The 15,312-nt window shown below is 43.9% G+C and overlaps 1 protein-coding gene across 3 annotated transcripts in view; it reads left to right on the forward strand.

Moving 5' to 3' along the window:
* Positions 1-14,762, forward strand: part of si:dkey-34e4.1 (carboxyl-terminal PDZ ligand of neuronal nitric oxide synthase protein) — a 55,551-nt gene extending 40,789 nt beyond the window's left edge. For 2 of the 3 annotated variants that reach the window (XM_017407969.2, XM_017407970.2), the window contains exons 10-11: positions 1,398-1,695; positions 12,201-14,762. In XM_017407969.2, coding sequence (XP_017263458.1) covers positions 1,398-1,695; positions 12,201-12,738 — 836 coding nt within the window. In that variant the 3' untranslated portion in view covers positions 12,739-14,762. Of the gene's footprint in view, positions 1-1,397; positions 1,696-8,269; positions 8,600-12,200 lie in introns of all 3 variants that reach the window. The other variant, XR_001808399.3, reaches the window with a different exon arrangement.
* Positions 14,763-15,312: the final 550 nt, after the last annotated feature.

Below are 15,312 nucleotides of genomic sequence, written 5' to 3' on the forward strand. Positions count from 1 at the left end.
TTACCTTTTCCCAGTGACATAGAATTTAGAGCAAATATACTTTAATGAAAACAGCTAAAACAGCTTTTAAAAAACCACCACCATACAGCTATTAACATTTAACTTTAAAAGAAGAAGAAAATACAGAAAAAGACAACATACACTAAAGTAAACTCACTGTTATTCTGATGCACATTAACTCAAGTCAGATACCAGACAGTTTTTCTTGGCTGCATGTTTATCAACAAGAGCTTGTTTTGTCCCATTTGATGCTCTCTGTTGCTTTTTCCACGTCAAAATCAAAGATTAATGAGAAACTAAAACTTAATTATCTTGGCTTCAAAGTCACTGTCACGAGAAGACTTCACTAAATAGGCTCAGTTTTTTAAGCAAAATGAGAAGCGACAGAGACTCTGGAGGTCGGATCCAGTAAAATTTAAACGTCATCTTGGGGGCCAGATAAAATGTTACCAAGGGCCAGATCTGGCCCGCAGGCCTCGAGTTTGCCACGTGTTCTCTAAGTTATATAATTTGTCCTGTGCACAGTGGTTTTAAACTGCCTTCTGTCAGCATTATTTCACACTCCCCCCCTCATTAAAGGTTTTGATTGTATCACCAGCTCATATATTGGTATTTATTGCTCGACCTTATTTACAGCAGCTTCAAAAGCGGCTGATCTCACCACGACCACACGCTTCTTCTCACTTTGTGCGTCTGTTTTAATCTTTCCCAGCATGTTTCAATCATGTCAGTCTTTTGAACAGAAAATGGTGTTAATCTCAGATGTGGCTGACCCGAGTTCAGTGGTTGGCACTGTGCTGGCTTCTCCTTTCTGCAGAAGCCAGCACGCTGGGAGGTCATTTCAAATAAACGAAATCTTTAAAAAAAAAAAACCGAAGGCCTAGCTCTCCTTGAAGGAATGCATGTCGCCGCAGCCTCTTATGCCAGAATATCAAACCAAGAATGACTTACGATGAGAAGGAACAGAGTTATAACCTTTTTGGTCAAATATTTTAAAAGATGTTGTGCAAGATGTGTTAGCGCTAAGAATATGTGATGTGAATGACTCTCTGCTACTATCATAACAAACTTTAGGTCAGCACTTGTAATTTTGACTAACTTATAGTCATTTTTGTGTTGGGTAGAGTCGTTTGGCTGTGGTGGCTGTTTGGAGTTGGATTGACTCCAAAAATGAATTAGCTGTAGACGTAAAACCAATAATTCATTTCTTAGAGTTTCAATTAAATCTGTTCAGGAGTTCATGAGATATTTTGCCAACAGACAGACAAACCAACAAGCAAAGATGCAGGCAAAAACATTATCGCCTTTTTGCCTTCAGCGGCGGGCGATAAAACGGGAAAAGTTTGACACTCGGGTTACAATTGGCTCTTCTCATCCTGACGCTTTGTGTTTTCCAGACGCTCCGCAGTCGGCGAGCAGCTCGGCGTCAGAAAAGCCCCTCTCCCTGAACCTGAAGAGCGTCTACAGTCAGAGCCTGGAGCGGCGCCCCGCCTCTACGCCCGCGTGGCCACTCCAGAACCCCGCCCAGGTGGACTGTGCAGAGTCCTACCTCAACCTGCTGAACCTGGAGAAGCCAGCAGCCCTCGCCCACCTGGACCCTTTCATCAGGACCAACGGCACTGCGGCCGGCAGGGAGCGCTCCAACGGCGAGGTGGTCCAGTTCCCGTCAAGAACCTCTGCCAGCATAGAAGAAAAGTAAGGCTGCTGATTTGTCCTAGACTCTGTAGTCAACAGCTGTCTGCTTCTGGCTAATATATTGATTGTCAACATGTCTTAGCAACGCCAATATGCTTTTTTTAAACTAATTAGCAGAAATTGTAGCCTAATTGTAGTCATCCTACAGAATGCAAAGCATTTGCAAGGAATGGGTTCATCACAGCGAGGTGCCAGAGATATCCATAAAATCTGGAAATAAGTTCATGGATTATTAGCTAATAGCAATTAATAACTAAATGAAACTTCATTTAGCTATAAGGAAGTAATTATTGCCCACCACTGAAGGGCTAGAGGCGAGCAACAGTGTTTTTGTCAGTGTTTGTGTTTGTCTGTTAGCAAAATATCCCGTGAATCACTGAAGCGCTCAGAAATGAATCATCCAATCAGCCATTTCAAGACGGCTGCCACAGCTTACCGACCGTAGCAAACACAAGAATGGCTGTAATTCGGTCAGTTTTGCAGATATTGCGCTCAGATTTGCCGCGGTAGCAGCTGAGAGTCATTCGCAGCGCACGCTTCGAGCAAAACGATGAGTTAAAATCAGGCACTCCGTGTGGCAGGGGACGTAGTCAAAATCTCTTTGTGCTAATTTAAGCGCTTGCTAATTTTTGCATTCGATTTAATATAAATTCTAGTAAGTCTCAAACATAACTGTGTATTTTACAAAGTAGTGACCGATTTGAATACATGCATACAGTTTGCATGTTCCCCCCGGTCAGGCTGTGTTTGGGGCACCCAGGTGACAGTGATGCAAACATTGTGTAGCTTTTAATGTTATTGCTGGAGAACAGCCCAAGTCAGCAGAAACCGCCAGCAGCTAATGAAAGAGCGAGCGTAATCAGGGGATTATGCGGTGGGGGGGGGAACTCGGCGTTAAATGAACAAGAGGGGATGAGGTCTGAGGTTAAAAGCACGAATCAGAGGAGATTTATAAGAAACACAGCAGCTCCATCAGCTTCAACTCCTGTCCCCGTGTTCCTTTTTTAGCCAGTAACTCAGTTTGTGGAGCTATTAAAGCACACGTGAAGAGACGAAACAGAATCATCTTTTTTTCTTTCCATGGGACCGCTCTATAATAAATGCTTTTTTTTGTTGCTTTTCAGGGACGCTCTGTTCGTCTCTGTCGTGCATAATTTAACATGCGAAGTGCTTCCACTTCTGTACCTTTTGAAAGCGGCCATGTCTGCATTTCTTCCCTGTCAAACGCTCTAATTGTACCTTTAGTGCATCTATGCAGCCGGAGCTACTAATCACATTTTAATGAGATTTTTAATGAGCTTCTAATCCTTCCAAAGCTGTCACAAAGATCAGCTATGCTAAAACATAAATTTACAACACGGGATCAAGGGGACGTCTTCAGCGTGACCAGCTGTGTTTCTTTTCCCCCCTCCTTTTCTTTGCACGTACTCTCCCGCTCTTGGTTGGTGTTTTGTTCCACTCGGAGACGGATGCGCAGACCCCCTTTGAGAACTGGGAGAGCGGAGTAGATTTGGAGTCGACTTAGCAGAGCGGTGCGCGCCGGATTCGGTAATTTTATACGTCGGCCTGCAGCGTTCCCAAACTCACACGTTGTGTTTCCCTAACGTACCCACTTCCAGCCAATCCCATCTGCTGCCTTCCTACAAGCTGAAACTCTGCCCCGCAACAACATGTGTTGGACGACACGTATATTTGACATACACCCAAGGAACGCGTTTGAAAGCGAGGCGAAAGGGAACCTCAAATCTCTTTTAAATGCAGGCATCCTGTTACAGTACTGTTCGAGCTGAAGATCACTTCCATCTGGAAGTGGGTTGCATGCCAGCCCCCTGTTTCCTTTAGTCAAAATTATGCAACGAACCTCTTTCTCCAGAACTTCTCTGTCTCTGTCACTAATTCTTTGTCTTAGAGTGGCTTTTCCTTTCTCTGCAGTCTTTGTTTCTGCTCGTGAGTTGAGCTTTTTTTTGCCTGATGTCACTCGCAGCACCTTCTGTTCTGCATACGCAACAAAATAACGGGGACAAGCAATGGGGAAAAACGTCGAGCTGTCAACGCGCAGGACGAAGTGAATTATTTATCGTTAAAGACCACGGGGCAGCAGCTAAACATCTGCGACCTTTAAGATTTCGAACAATGCAATTCGGCGTGTCGGCCACAAAAACCCCCCCAAAAAACAAGGAAATTTAGGGGAAACCACACGAAGAACTGCACAAAACTGCACCCCTGCCAAACTTCTTTTACGTCACCTCTGCCGCAGTCTCGCGGCCCTCCCCCGCCGCACGGCAAATTTTATTGCTTCCATTTTGTTTTGTTTTCTTGATTCCCCCAGTGGATTAATGTTTACAGCCTGAGTGGCTAGATTTTATGTTCTGCAGACAAATCCTCCTGTGTCCTCTCTCACCCGTTGTTTCCCTCTCACCGCCTTCCTTTTGATGGGCAGAGCGATGGAACCTGTTTACTTACTGCATTTTTCCTCTCATACAGGTGTTCCATTTGTATCGACTACACTGTAGGCGTGTGTTTGAAAGGCCAACTTGTGTGGGGCTGGGTGACACGGAAAAAGACATAATCATAATAAAATACTTTGGTTTACAGAGGACTTTGTGCCCAAGTCCTGTGGCTGCCCGAGCCCAAATCATCGCCCCTCCACCACCGTGCTTGATAATTGCTGAGATTTTCGCGCTCCTGCTGGGTTTGGTTGGCGGAACGTCTCTACACTGGCTGTACCTCGCCAAAGAACACTGCTGCCAAAGTTTTGAGCTTTATTCAAATGCAGTATTGCAAAGCAGAGCCATGCTGCTGGTTTCTTTTACAGAGAGAAGCGGCTTGCTGCTGGGAACCTTTCTAAAAAGGCCAAACTTGTTCAGTTTGTCCTTCTAATTATACTGTCATGACCTTTAACACTTAACCTGATGACTGTGGCCTGTAGAGTTTGCGCTGTAGCTCCTGTCTGAAGAAAATAGGCCATAATTTTCAAAATAATGCAGCCACAATGCACACTGGTCGCTTAGTCACACACTTCCTGAAATCAGCGAGACTGCAACTGATTTACCTATTTTCTTGCAATTCTGAGTATTTCCAGACAGTTACAGCTTTTTACTTGTGAATATTTTTTTTTTTTTTTTTTTTTTTTGTCTATTTAATGTTCTTTAGAACTTCTGGTTTCTGCAACAAATGGTGTCTGTTTTTGACAGAGTTTTGCCCTCTGAGAGGCTGGAGATCCCAGCCATTCAGAACTGGTTTCAGCCTGTCTTGTCGCATGCAGAGATGGGTCCAAATTTCTTGAATTAGTTGTGTGTTACGCAAACTGTTTTTTTTTTTTCTTTTCAAATCTACATTCATGTTCCCTGCTTTTGTTGCCAATTAGAGTAATTATTAGAGACATGTTCAACCACTTTTGTAAAAAAAAAAAAAAAAAAAGGAAACAGTTTGTGTTTCAGGATGAATGTCTTTGTGCCAAACTGGTGGTGAGTCAGTGTTTTAAAGGAGACAGAAACGCTGAAATGGAATCAAAACAGGATCTTGCATATCTTGTAGCAGGCTGAAAATACTTTCTGTGGCCTGACAAGGAGGATGACTAAAATCAGGGTAGACTCTTCGGGCTGCGGATGTCTGTCTTTCCAGTAATGTTTCACACATCGTAACATGGAACAAAGTGATCTAGTGAGCAAAATTCCCAGTACCTAGAGTCGTGCTGATAAAAACAGAACACGATGCCCACACAGAGCAGAAACACACACACAGTGGCCAACCTGCCATATGTGCACTTCAAACCCAAAAGCATGTATTACTCCAAGTGTTCACATTATCTTCCACTCTGACAGTGTATGCTGTATGATCACATTTCCTTAAATTAACTGAGATATTCCCTCCCTGTTGTTCTGTCTTTTTATTTATTTTTTTGTATGTTTTACCCCGTTCCTCGTCGATATCGCGGTCTCTGCACCAGAGCTGCACCAGCAGATCTTGTTTGGAGGATGTAACCTTATTGCGTGGATGTGTAACGGATGATGCTTCCTGGCGTTCAGGCCGAGCCGGTACAGGCGGCTGGATTTACACCGGCATACGTCGCTCACTTAGAAACAGATGTAGTCGATTCGAAGAAAAAAGAAAAAAAAAACCTGTGAGAGGAAGCATCTGTGCTTTCAGATTTGTGTCCGGGGGAACTGGAAAGACTTGATTGAACGAGGGCTCTGTCAGGTGGTACAGGCTGCTTCTTTTTTTTTTTTTTTTAAGGCAGTCGATAAATTTTCTTGAACAGTTTCGACCCTCTGCTGAGTCACAAGAGTGAGCTGCTTTTTTACAAAAAAAAAATCCTACCGTCCTGTTTCTGATTTAAATCCACCACCCACTGTTTGTTTTTCACTTTCTCTGTGTCTTTGTTGGGTTTTTTGGGGGGGCTGCGTCAAAGACGTGAACAAAAAGCACGATATAGCACCTGTTTTTTTTTTTTTTAAGAAACCTAAACCAGAGTGGCACGTTTTAATGATTCCCGTTTTCCTGTCCCCACCTGCTGATCCGCAGGGCTCCTACTGGGTCGCGTCATTCTCTTGATTGGCTGCTTGGTCCTTGTATATTGAACAGAGCAGATAAGCACGCTGTGCTTCTGAGTCATTTGTACTTCAGACACCGCAGGGTGACTCATTGTAGCTTCGACAGCACCTTTGCTGGTCTGCTCTCTCCATTGACTTCTTTGTGGCATTTAATTAGTCCGAAAATAAACACTTCCCTACAGTGAAACGCCGGACACACCTCTAGCTCTATGAAAGTAAAACCCTTAGGAACTCAACTAGCGGTGCTCCACAAAAGAAATGTATTATGATTCCATAATTATGATTTATAGTAACTCTTACTAGTTGGTTTGCATTAATGTAAATTAAAGTGCAGTCGTCAGTTGAGTTCAATGACCCACTTTACTGTCACTTATACAATTATGATAAAACACAATAAAGCAGTCGAATCAATTCAGTTGACATGAAAGGTTGACCTATATTACCACACGAGAATTATTTGTTTAAGGTAAACCCATCAGCAGTTAACAGGTTAATGTGAGCCTACACCTGTAGCAGTCTTCCTTTTGTTAGTTCAAAGCATTTTGAGTCGGTAGTGAGAGTAGGGAGCAGGTGGAAGAGAGCCTGGAGAGGAGGGGGCATGCTCTGCAGAGAAGGGGAATGAAAGTCAGTAGAGGGAAATCTAAATCCATGTGTCTGAATGAGATGGAGGACAAAGAGGAGGGAGGGTGGATGTATTTTGGACATAGGATGTTGACTATGGAGCTGCCAGGGAGGAGGAAAAGACGAAGACCACAGAGGCTCGTGGATGTAGAGGAGGAGGATATACAGAGGAGGAGGCTGATGGGATGAGATGGAGGCAGAGGGTTTGCTGTGGCGACCCCTGAGGAGAGCAGCCAAAAGAAGAAGAAGAGCTCAAAGAATTTTAAGATATGGCCTCATATTCAGATAGGCAACTTTGTTACCAATTTAAACTGAAAAACATATTTAAAAATCCTCCAGAAATCTGTTTGACAGCTTTGTGAGTCTTGGATGTGACCATGGTTGTTAAAAGTGGAAAACACTGGCAGCCTTTTTTCCTTTAGCTTGGGTTAAAAATTTCCAATATGGTATAATGATCAGTGTAGCAGAAGTGCCACTGGTTTCTTTTAGCTCCCCGTAGTTAGCTGGGGTGTAACGGTACGCGCATCTGTACCGATAATTATCAGTTCGTAGTCATTTGAAACGGCATCATACAAAATGTAAATATAACTGGTATGAGGAAAACGATAAAGTGCAAATTCAGCTGTATTCAAACAGTCCCTCGCTAAAAATTCAGAATGAGACAAATCATAAGGAATGCCGTGAAGTTTTATGCAACCATACTTTCTTCTGATTGTAAAACATGAAACTAATAGTTCAAGGGGTTTGTTGTATTTTTTGCAACATACGTCACCTTCATGGACATTTATTTTGTTAAACATTTGTCCAGCAAAAACGTTAAACTCAACGTGCACTTTATTAGTTCTGTTTGTACAGTTTTTCATTTAGTAACAAATTTATTCTGCTCCATTCTTTGTTCACTGTTAAATACATTAGAAAAAACTGTATCGAAAACATGCTGAACGATAACTTCTCAAATGAGGCATGTACCAAACCGTGATTTCTACGTACTGTTACACCCTAATTAATTAGATGGAAAGTTTGGGAGAATAAGTCATAGGGTTGAAAGGTTACCACCTCAAAGTATTTTAATACTTCTTCTTGTTTCAGTTTAGTGATGATGCCAAGCCCAAATTGGAAACCTTTAGCCACATGTATGTTCCTACGTTGTGTAATGCTCAACACAAGAATTTAGAATAAGAAAAAGTGTCTCCAAAACCAACGTCTCTGCCTACGAGCTTGATTACATTCTTATCTACCTCTGTGCTTTTCTACAGGCCGCCACAGAGGGCGCCGGAGTTTCAGATCTTTAACACAAAGTGGTTTTAACTTCACACTTCACAGGCGTGTCGACCAATGAGCCCTAAACTTTCCTGCTCCCCGATCCTCTCTAGTCTAACTGTTGCCTCTTTTCGGTACAGGTGTGAAGACCCGCTCCTGCTCTTTCTCTTCATCCTCTAACCCCCCGCCCCCCTTCCTCCTCCTCATCATCATCATCAGTCTGTGATGTGAGCTCATACAATCCGAACCCCAGAATAAGACCCAGCCACTAACCCCTCAGCTCATGCCTCCCATCATGTCCCCTTCCTTGCCCCCCCTCTGCCCCCATCTCTTCGTCTCCTGCACCAGCCTGCCTCTCCCTGGGAACTCGGGGAGCTCTCTGCCACTGACCCCTTCTCCTCCTCCTCCTCCTCCTCCTCCTCCTCTACCTTCTCCCTCCCCTCCTCTCTGCCCCTTCTCCTCCTCTCTATGTGAGTATTACTCATCATCGCCAGCATGTCTGCGGCACAAAGCATGGGACTGGGCATGTGGTGGATGGACAGCGTGGGTGTCCGTGGGCTCGTGTGTGTGGGCCTCACTGGAGATCTTTCTGCTAACGACTGCATAATAACCACCAATTACACTCGGTTGTTGCTCCGCAGATTAGGAAGCACATTAGCATCGAGGTAATCAGTAAGTCACAGTGTTTTATGCATGGCAGCTCTGTCTGTTTTCCCGCACTTGGGTCGCCTCTCACTAGATTGTCGTGGAGGACAGGGAGCACTCCTGTCAAGATTTTTTATCAGCGGAAGTCAACGCGAGCCATAAAACTGTCGGCGCAGAGGCAGAGGCATGTCTTTATGTACCTGCCTGACACTCACTCGATAAGGGCCGGCTTTGCGGTGCACTTTAAGGTGTGTGTTTGTCTCACGTGCATGCTCGGTGTTGCTGAGTCAACCGTCTTCCAGATGGAGAGTGCGGCGTCTTTGAAAGTACGGCATCAGTGGTCCTTCAGGCTGCCGGGCTGCACGAGTGACCGGCAGCGTTTTGAAGGCCCGCTCTGGAAGTAGCTGATTGTCCTAGGAGAATACAAAAATAGCCTTTTTTTTTAATAAAAAGTGACTGAAATCCAACTTTCTTTCACTTTTGTAAAATAAAAGCAAAGGGGCGTTTGCTTAAATCAAATAAAAAACTAGCATTCTTTAAAGTATTGCACATGCAGCTTTGCATGCCAAAGTCATAAACATAGATCTTACGTGATTTCTTACTGCACCAATTTTTTGCCCAATATCTGTAAAACTGAGTTATAGCTATTTTCTGTGTGTGGTGATGTCAGTTGCCTGTGGTAGCAATCTTGCTTTAGGTTGACTCTGAAACTTAATCAACTGTAGACCTACAGCCAGCAGTATTTCCATTAAAACCCATCCAGTGGTTCATGAGACATTTTGCTAACAAACAAAGTTGACTCCAGCAGTCAGTGTTGAAGTTTTAAACAATCTGCATGACCTGTTAGCTCTGAGTATGTGCTGGAGCCAGTAGAGGGTTTTGGTATGGGCGATATGGCTCGCCACGCAGGGCGGCATCTCGATGGGGGGGGGGCGGCAGAAACACAATGGAAACAAAAAAGTTATTTGTCATTTGTGCCATGAACAAGTTCTCTACAGCTTATTTGCACGTCCAGTTCATTTGGAGAGTGTGTGCTGCCTTTTTGTTGCACACGGGCATTTCAGGTTGCAGAAAGCGCCATTCAGGTTATGGAAGGAGGTTAAGATGAGGAGCGAGGAGTGGGCAAAAGTGAAAATACAGCAAATATTAACATTTGTTCTAAATTTAGTTGGTTTTAAAAGTCATTTCTTTCTAATTCCAGTCATTTTAATCACAATTAACATGTTACAGCAAAAAAACAAGCAGTGATTTTGATATGATGGGTCGGATTCTACATTTGGTTTTACATAATTCATACTTTAATAAGAAAACAAACACGTTAAAGGTAAAAAGCTATATTTTCAGCAGTTAAGTTTTTTTCTTTTTCCATGATTGTTGTTCTCCAGATGAAATAGAAAAAGCTGAGAGGGTACAGGTTGTCTGGATGCACACAGACTCAAAAGAGAGGCAGAATAATGAAAGGAGGCAGACAGGTTAGTGAGGCAGGGTGAGGTGTCACTTTAACAGAACGGAGAAATGCCAAGTCATAGCTCTAGTAAGGAGTGAGCCGAAAGAAGGCCGTCTGATCTGTGCTTCAGCTGACATAAAAAAGCAGAACATTAACTTAAACCACAAAAAAAACATATTTTTAACTGTTTTTACAAGCCACAAAGATGCTATTTACCTCATAGGGTGCACAAGTAGCCAAGACTTTATTTTACTGTGAGTTTGCATAGTTTCTGATCAGCTTTTCAGGCAGTTTGACCAATAAATGAGCCGCATTGCCACCATATAGCGCTCACGTTCTGAACCGATTCTCTGTTTGTTTAAACTTCAATTTATTTCCAAACAAACTCCTATTACGGTGCGGACAATAGCTGGTGAGATATTTATTCTGGGTCAATACTGATTGATTAGTCGTGTCGCCTCCCTATGAGCCACACTTCAGCTACAGCCAATAAAAACTAATGATGCCCCTTGTGACAAAAGGAGTCGGAAGAGCTTTTCCCTGTCAGTTTCCGGCTTCCTTCCTTAGTTTAGGAAATTAGGTTTAATCATCTCCAAAGAGGTTTTCCCCACCTCTACACGTCTGTCATTACTCCAGCTGTCCGCACGCAGACAGAAAAACCATCAGCGAGTCCCATAACTTCATTACCCAGAAAGAGACTGAACCACACACCGGATCTCACAGGGGAATGAAGTTAGCAGCCTTTAGCTACCTAGTGGCTGGGAGGAGTCGGGGAAGAAGCGGGGCTTGTTATCGGCGTCGTTTTTCCAAGAGAAAGGCTGAAATTGTGTGTGGATGCACTGGTGCTTGTCAAGGCTTTATTGTGTTGGAATCAGTAACAGCAGTTTTACTATTTCTGGTCCGTAGCAAAGCCTGCAGCCCGCTCGCCTCGCTTTCTTACCTCCATCCTTCAGGCTTTGGCTTTTGTTCTGCCCCTGTCCCTCTGTTTTCACAACAGGGGAACTGCGGGATGTAGATAAGTTCTTTTTGACAGCCGGAACAACAGGGAGCCAGGAGAAGAGTCAATGTCTCGTGTAGTAGCAGCTCATGTTTTGGGCTCGCAGATTAATGAGGTAAAATGTGGCTCATAAATAGCAAAACTGGCTCGAGGCTTTAATATCATACGGCTTCATGGTAGGGAAATGATGCTGAGTGGGAATTCGTAAAATGAGGAGGCTAAAACTGCTTATTAGGGTTAACCTCTAAATAATTGTACAATTTAAATCAAAACCTGGACACGCTGTCATACACCCTGATCATCTTAGACGCCATCTACCTCATTTAATTTCAGCCAGCAATGCCTCTGTGGTTGGGTGCTGTCATTTTAGTGCTCGGCAAAGATCTGTGCTGTTCATTTGTTTAAATTATCAACAGTTTTAATAAAAAAAACTAATCTAAAGACACAGTGAAAAAACCCTTTTCTGTGCTCTCGTTGCCCCGCGATGCACCATGTCTCGTCAGGAAAATAAGTAGCTTAAGGACATTATCCTGCAGGTCCCAGCTTTGCAAAATATCTTCTGCTCCTGTCAATAAGGGCATTAATTTAGAAGCTGACCACATGTCCGTTCTCAGTGCGTCAAAGCTGCCTGCAGCTCCTAAATGAGCCCTCAGCTGTTGGCACAGATCTGTTATGGCTCATGTCAAAAGTAACTCCTTGATTTTTAGCCGAAAAAAATTCTAAATCTGTCACTTGGGGTTTTTTTTTAGCCTACTTCCACAGCTGTACAGAGAACAGGGATTGCCTAGTATGCACCAAAGGGGAAAAAACAGGCTTGAAGACATTTGTGTGAATTTATCACCAATTATAAGTGTTTGGACTGACAGTTGTTGTTTAAATGATCTTAACCTGTCGCTCAACCCTGGTGCTGTCTTTACTGTAAACTTCTATGTTAGCAAATAAAGATATATCACTAACAGGAGCGTCTTCTTTTTGCTGGCAGGTGTAAACAGATAATACCCAAACTGGACCCTCCTCCACCATCTCTGAACCGCAAGAGGTCCAGCAGGACCTTCTCTCCGGGGTCAGAGGTCCCAGCCGTGCCCCCACCTGCAGAGGCCAGCGCTAACGAAGCCGCCCCGAGCCACAGCAGCAGCCTCTCCTTCCCGGACATCACCCCCAGCTCCCTGTCCTCCGCTGACTTCCACTCCCTGAGCAACGGGGAGAGCAGCTCCTCGTCGGCCAGCGAGGACTCGGGCGTCCGCTCCGAGACCAAGTCCCTGCTGTCGCCCCTGGGCGACGACGACGACCTGTTCGGGGACCGCGGGGCGTTTTTGACAGCGTCCAACGGCTGCGGCAGTCCCTCGGAGGGGGGAGGCGAAGCGGTTCTCTCGTTCTCCGAGTCGACTCCTGCCGAGCCCAGCGCCTGCGACCACCTGCTCTCCTCGCCGATGAACGATACCTGCCTTCACATCAGCTTTTCGGAGGACGAACTCCTGGAGGGCGGCCAGGAGGACGCCAGCGTCCCTCAGCCAAGTTAGTCGGATGAACTAACTAACCGCTCCTCAATCCACTTCTAACCAGAACACGCTGTCAGACCCTCATACGTTTGCACAGGACATCAATTTCAGGAAATGAAATTGTTCCTTTCACTTATGACACAGTGCACATGTTACTAAACAAAATATGCTGTTTAAATTATTAGCCAATCAATAGATTTAGTATTTTTATAATGAAATTCCTGATGTAATTTACTTTTTAGGGACTAGAATGTTGAGCAGCGTACTCGTAGCGATACTTGCACTGTTGAAGTCACCCGTAATTTACTTGTAGAAGTCAAAGCTAACGAGGAAACATCACTTATTTTTGCCAGTAGTTAACAGCAGGTCATTATTTTGTAGGGTTTCACTGTGGTGGTCATAACTGCAGATTTCACAGAGCATTATGGGATGGTAGAGGGGGAGATGTTGGGAAAGGTTTCAGCTTCTGTTAAAGCACCTCGACAGGAAGGTGGATGGAATGAAAGAAACAAGAAAGTCAGCGAAGGGGCAAAGGGATGATAAAAAAATAAGACAGTCTGGTTGTTTTTCTTTGTTTTTTTTTTTTTGTTGTTTTGCTCTGTTCTGTTTGTCGGTTTTAATCAGGTCTTTTGCTTGTTCGTAGGGAGCTTTGAAAATTATTGGCTGGGACAAAGCGCTTAGAATAACGAATGTTTCTTTGTGTTGCACCGATTGGGCTTTTATCGGATGTTTGAACGCCCCTAAAAAAACACACACACACACACACACAGACGATTTGTTTCGTTCTTTTAATAAGGAGCATTTTAGTCTCGGGAAACAGAACAAGGCAATAAGCAAACCAGAAAAGGCTCGGCAGGAAACTACCAGCTGTCAAGGCTTTGTTTACATTTTGTTTCGAGTGAAAGTTCGGGTTTTAAAAACCCTTTGAGACTCAGCTCGCCGATAATTGGGGGAATCACAGCACACATGGGGGGGCCGGTGGGCCAGTGATGATTTGTTTGTTTGTTTGTTCCTCTCTTTATCGAGCTCTAATTAGCCAACAAAAGGAGCAAACATGTTTAGTTTGACCTGAACAATGGGAACAGTTTAAAGGGTTTTGCAAAGATGCAACTTGGTTGACGTTACTGTTATCTAGACCTCAATGTACTTGTAAAAATGAGCTAAACTGGGATGAAAACTGTGATGTTATTTGAGCTCTAGGACAAAGAAAACCTCGATTTTAACGGCTGTAGCTTCCCATCACTGATTTTCCTCAGCCATATAAAAGAATTTATACATCAGTCCGTCCACGCTTGGAATAAAATGATTAAGGGAAGTAATAAGCAGGTCAGTATCAGTTAATCTACACCTTTTGAGTGAGTTTATTGCTTGTTTTTTAGTGACGTCAGTGGGAGCACGCTGGTGTCACCTGTGATGAGTAGCTGCAGACAACAAACGGACATGTGGAGAGGTGAAGCAGCTGAGGTGTGGAGGCGCTGCTGGGTGCTGGCGTAAAAATGCCCTCAGGCAAAACAAAACATCTTACACGCAGAAACGAGGCTTTTCCCAGCATCACACGTAGCAGGGAGTTTTAATGGCACTAACACAGGGACGCGAAAGGAAAATAAAGAGATTTAGATGAAAACCTGCACTTTTATTCGTTCTTTGTGTCCATTTGTTTGAACATCAGAGGCTTTTAATGTCAGACTTCTTTGTGTAGGATGAAAGAAAGGTTACTATGTTGCAGATGAAGTTACCATATTGCTGAAATAACATGTATTTTTATCTCCAAATCGGCTGTGTTGATAGTGTTTTATGTCCTTCTGTAAACGCAGCGCAGATGGTGCTGAATGGAGAGCACCATTTAAAAAAAAAAAAAAACGACAACAACAACACAGAATTAGCAGCTCATTAACTAACATTTCTACCATGAGGCCATTAAAAAGAGAAATGCTTCAGTTTGAATAGGAAATGAAATGTCCCCACTCTCTTTTTCTGCTCCTTTTCTCTGTGTTAATTATGTCTCATTAAATCCCCAGGGCACTGCTTTTTTTAACTCTCCCACACCTTAAGACTCATTGAGGATTTTTGTTTGCACAAACGAGCCATTCCTTTTCTGCCGCACTAAAGCCGGAGAGCGCGTCTTTGCAGGAAATGCTGCCGTTGCAGGCCGTGGACGTCTGAGTGACTGGCCTAATGCCCTCAGGGCCTCTGCGGGATACAGTTATTAGAAATGAGGCAAATAGGAAATCCCTCAGCCCCGAGGTATTAGAGCTGTATTTCTCCCCCGTGCCGTTCTGATCTCAGAAGTGGGAACACCATTTCTGGTGCAGCGAAAGATTTTTCAAAAAAAAAAAAAAGAAGTGTGGGGGAGTATTTTATAGTTGGCGCAGAAAGGTCAGCTCTCTCTTAGTGCCAGCCTTCAACATGGTATTCCCCAGCTGGACAATCAATAACACTGAACGCTGTTCTGTCTCGTCTCTCGTCTCTTCTCTGTTCTCAGTGAGCCTGTTCAATACTGCTCTGCATCTGATCTGCGATCAATGTCATATAGCTCTTAAGAGCCGCGAGGCAGGCTGACACTAAAATCTTGGCTCTGTGGTTTTTACAAAGACC

The sequence above is a fragment of the Kryptolebias marmoratus genome, linkage group LG14, assembly GCF_001649575.2.
Source record: "Kryptolebias marmoratus isolate JLee-2015 linkage group LG14, ASM164957v2, whole genome shotgun sequence".
NCBI lineage: Eukaryota > Metazoa > Chordata > Actinopteri > Cyprinodontiformes > Rivulidae > Kryptolebias > Kryptolebias marmoratus.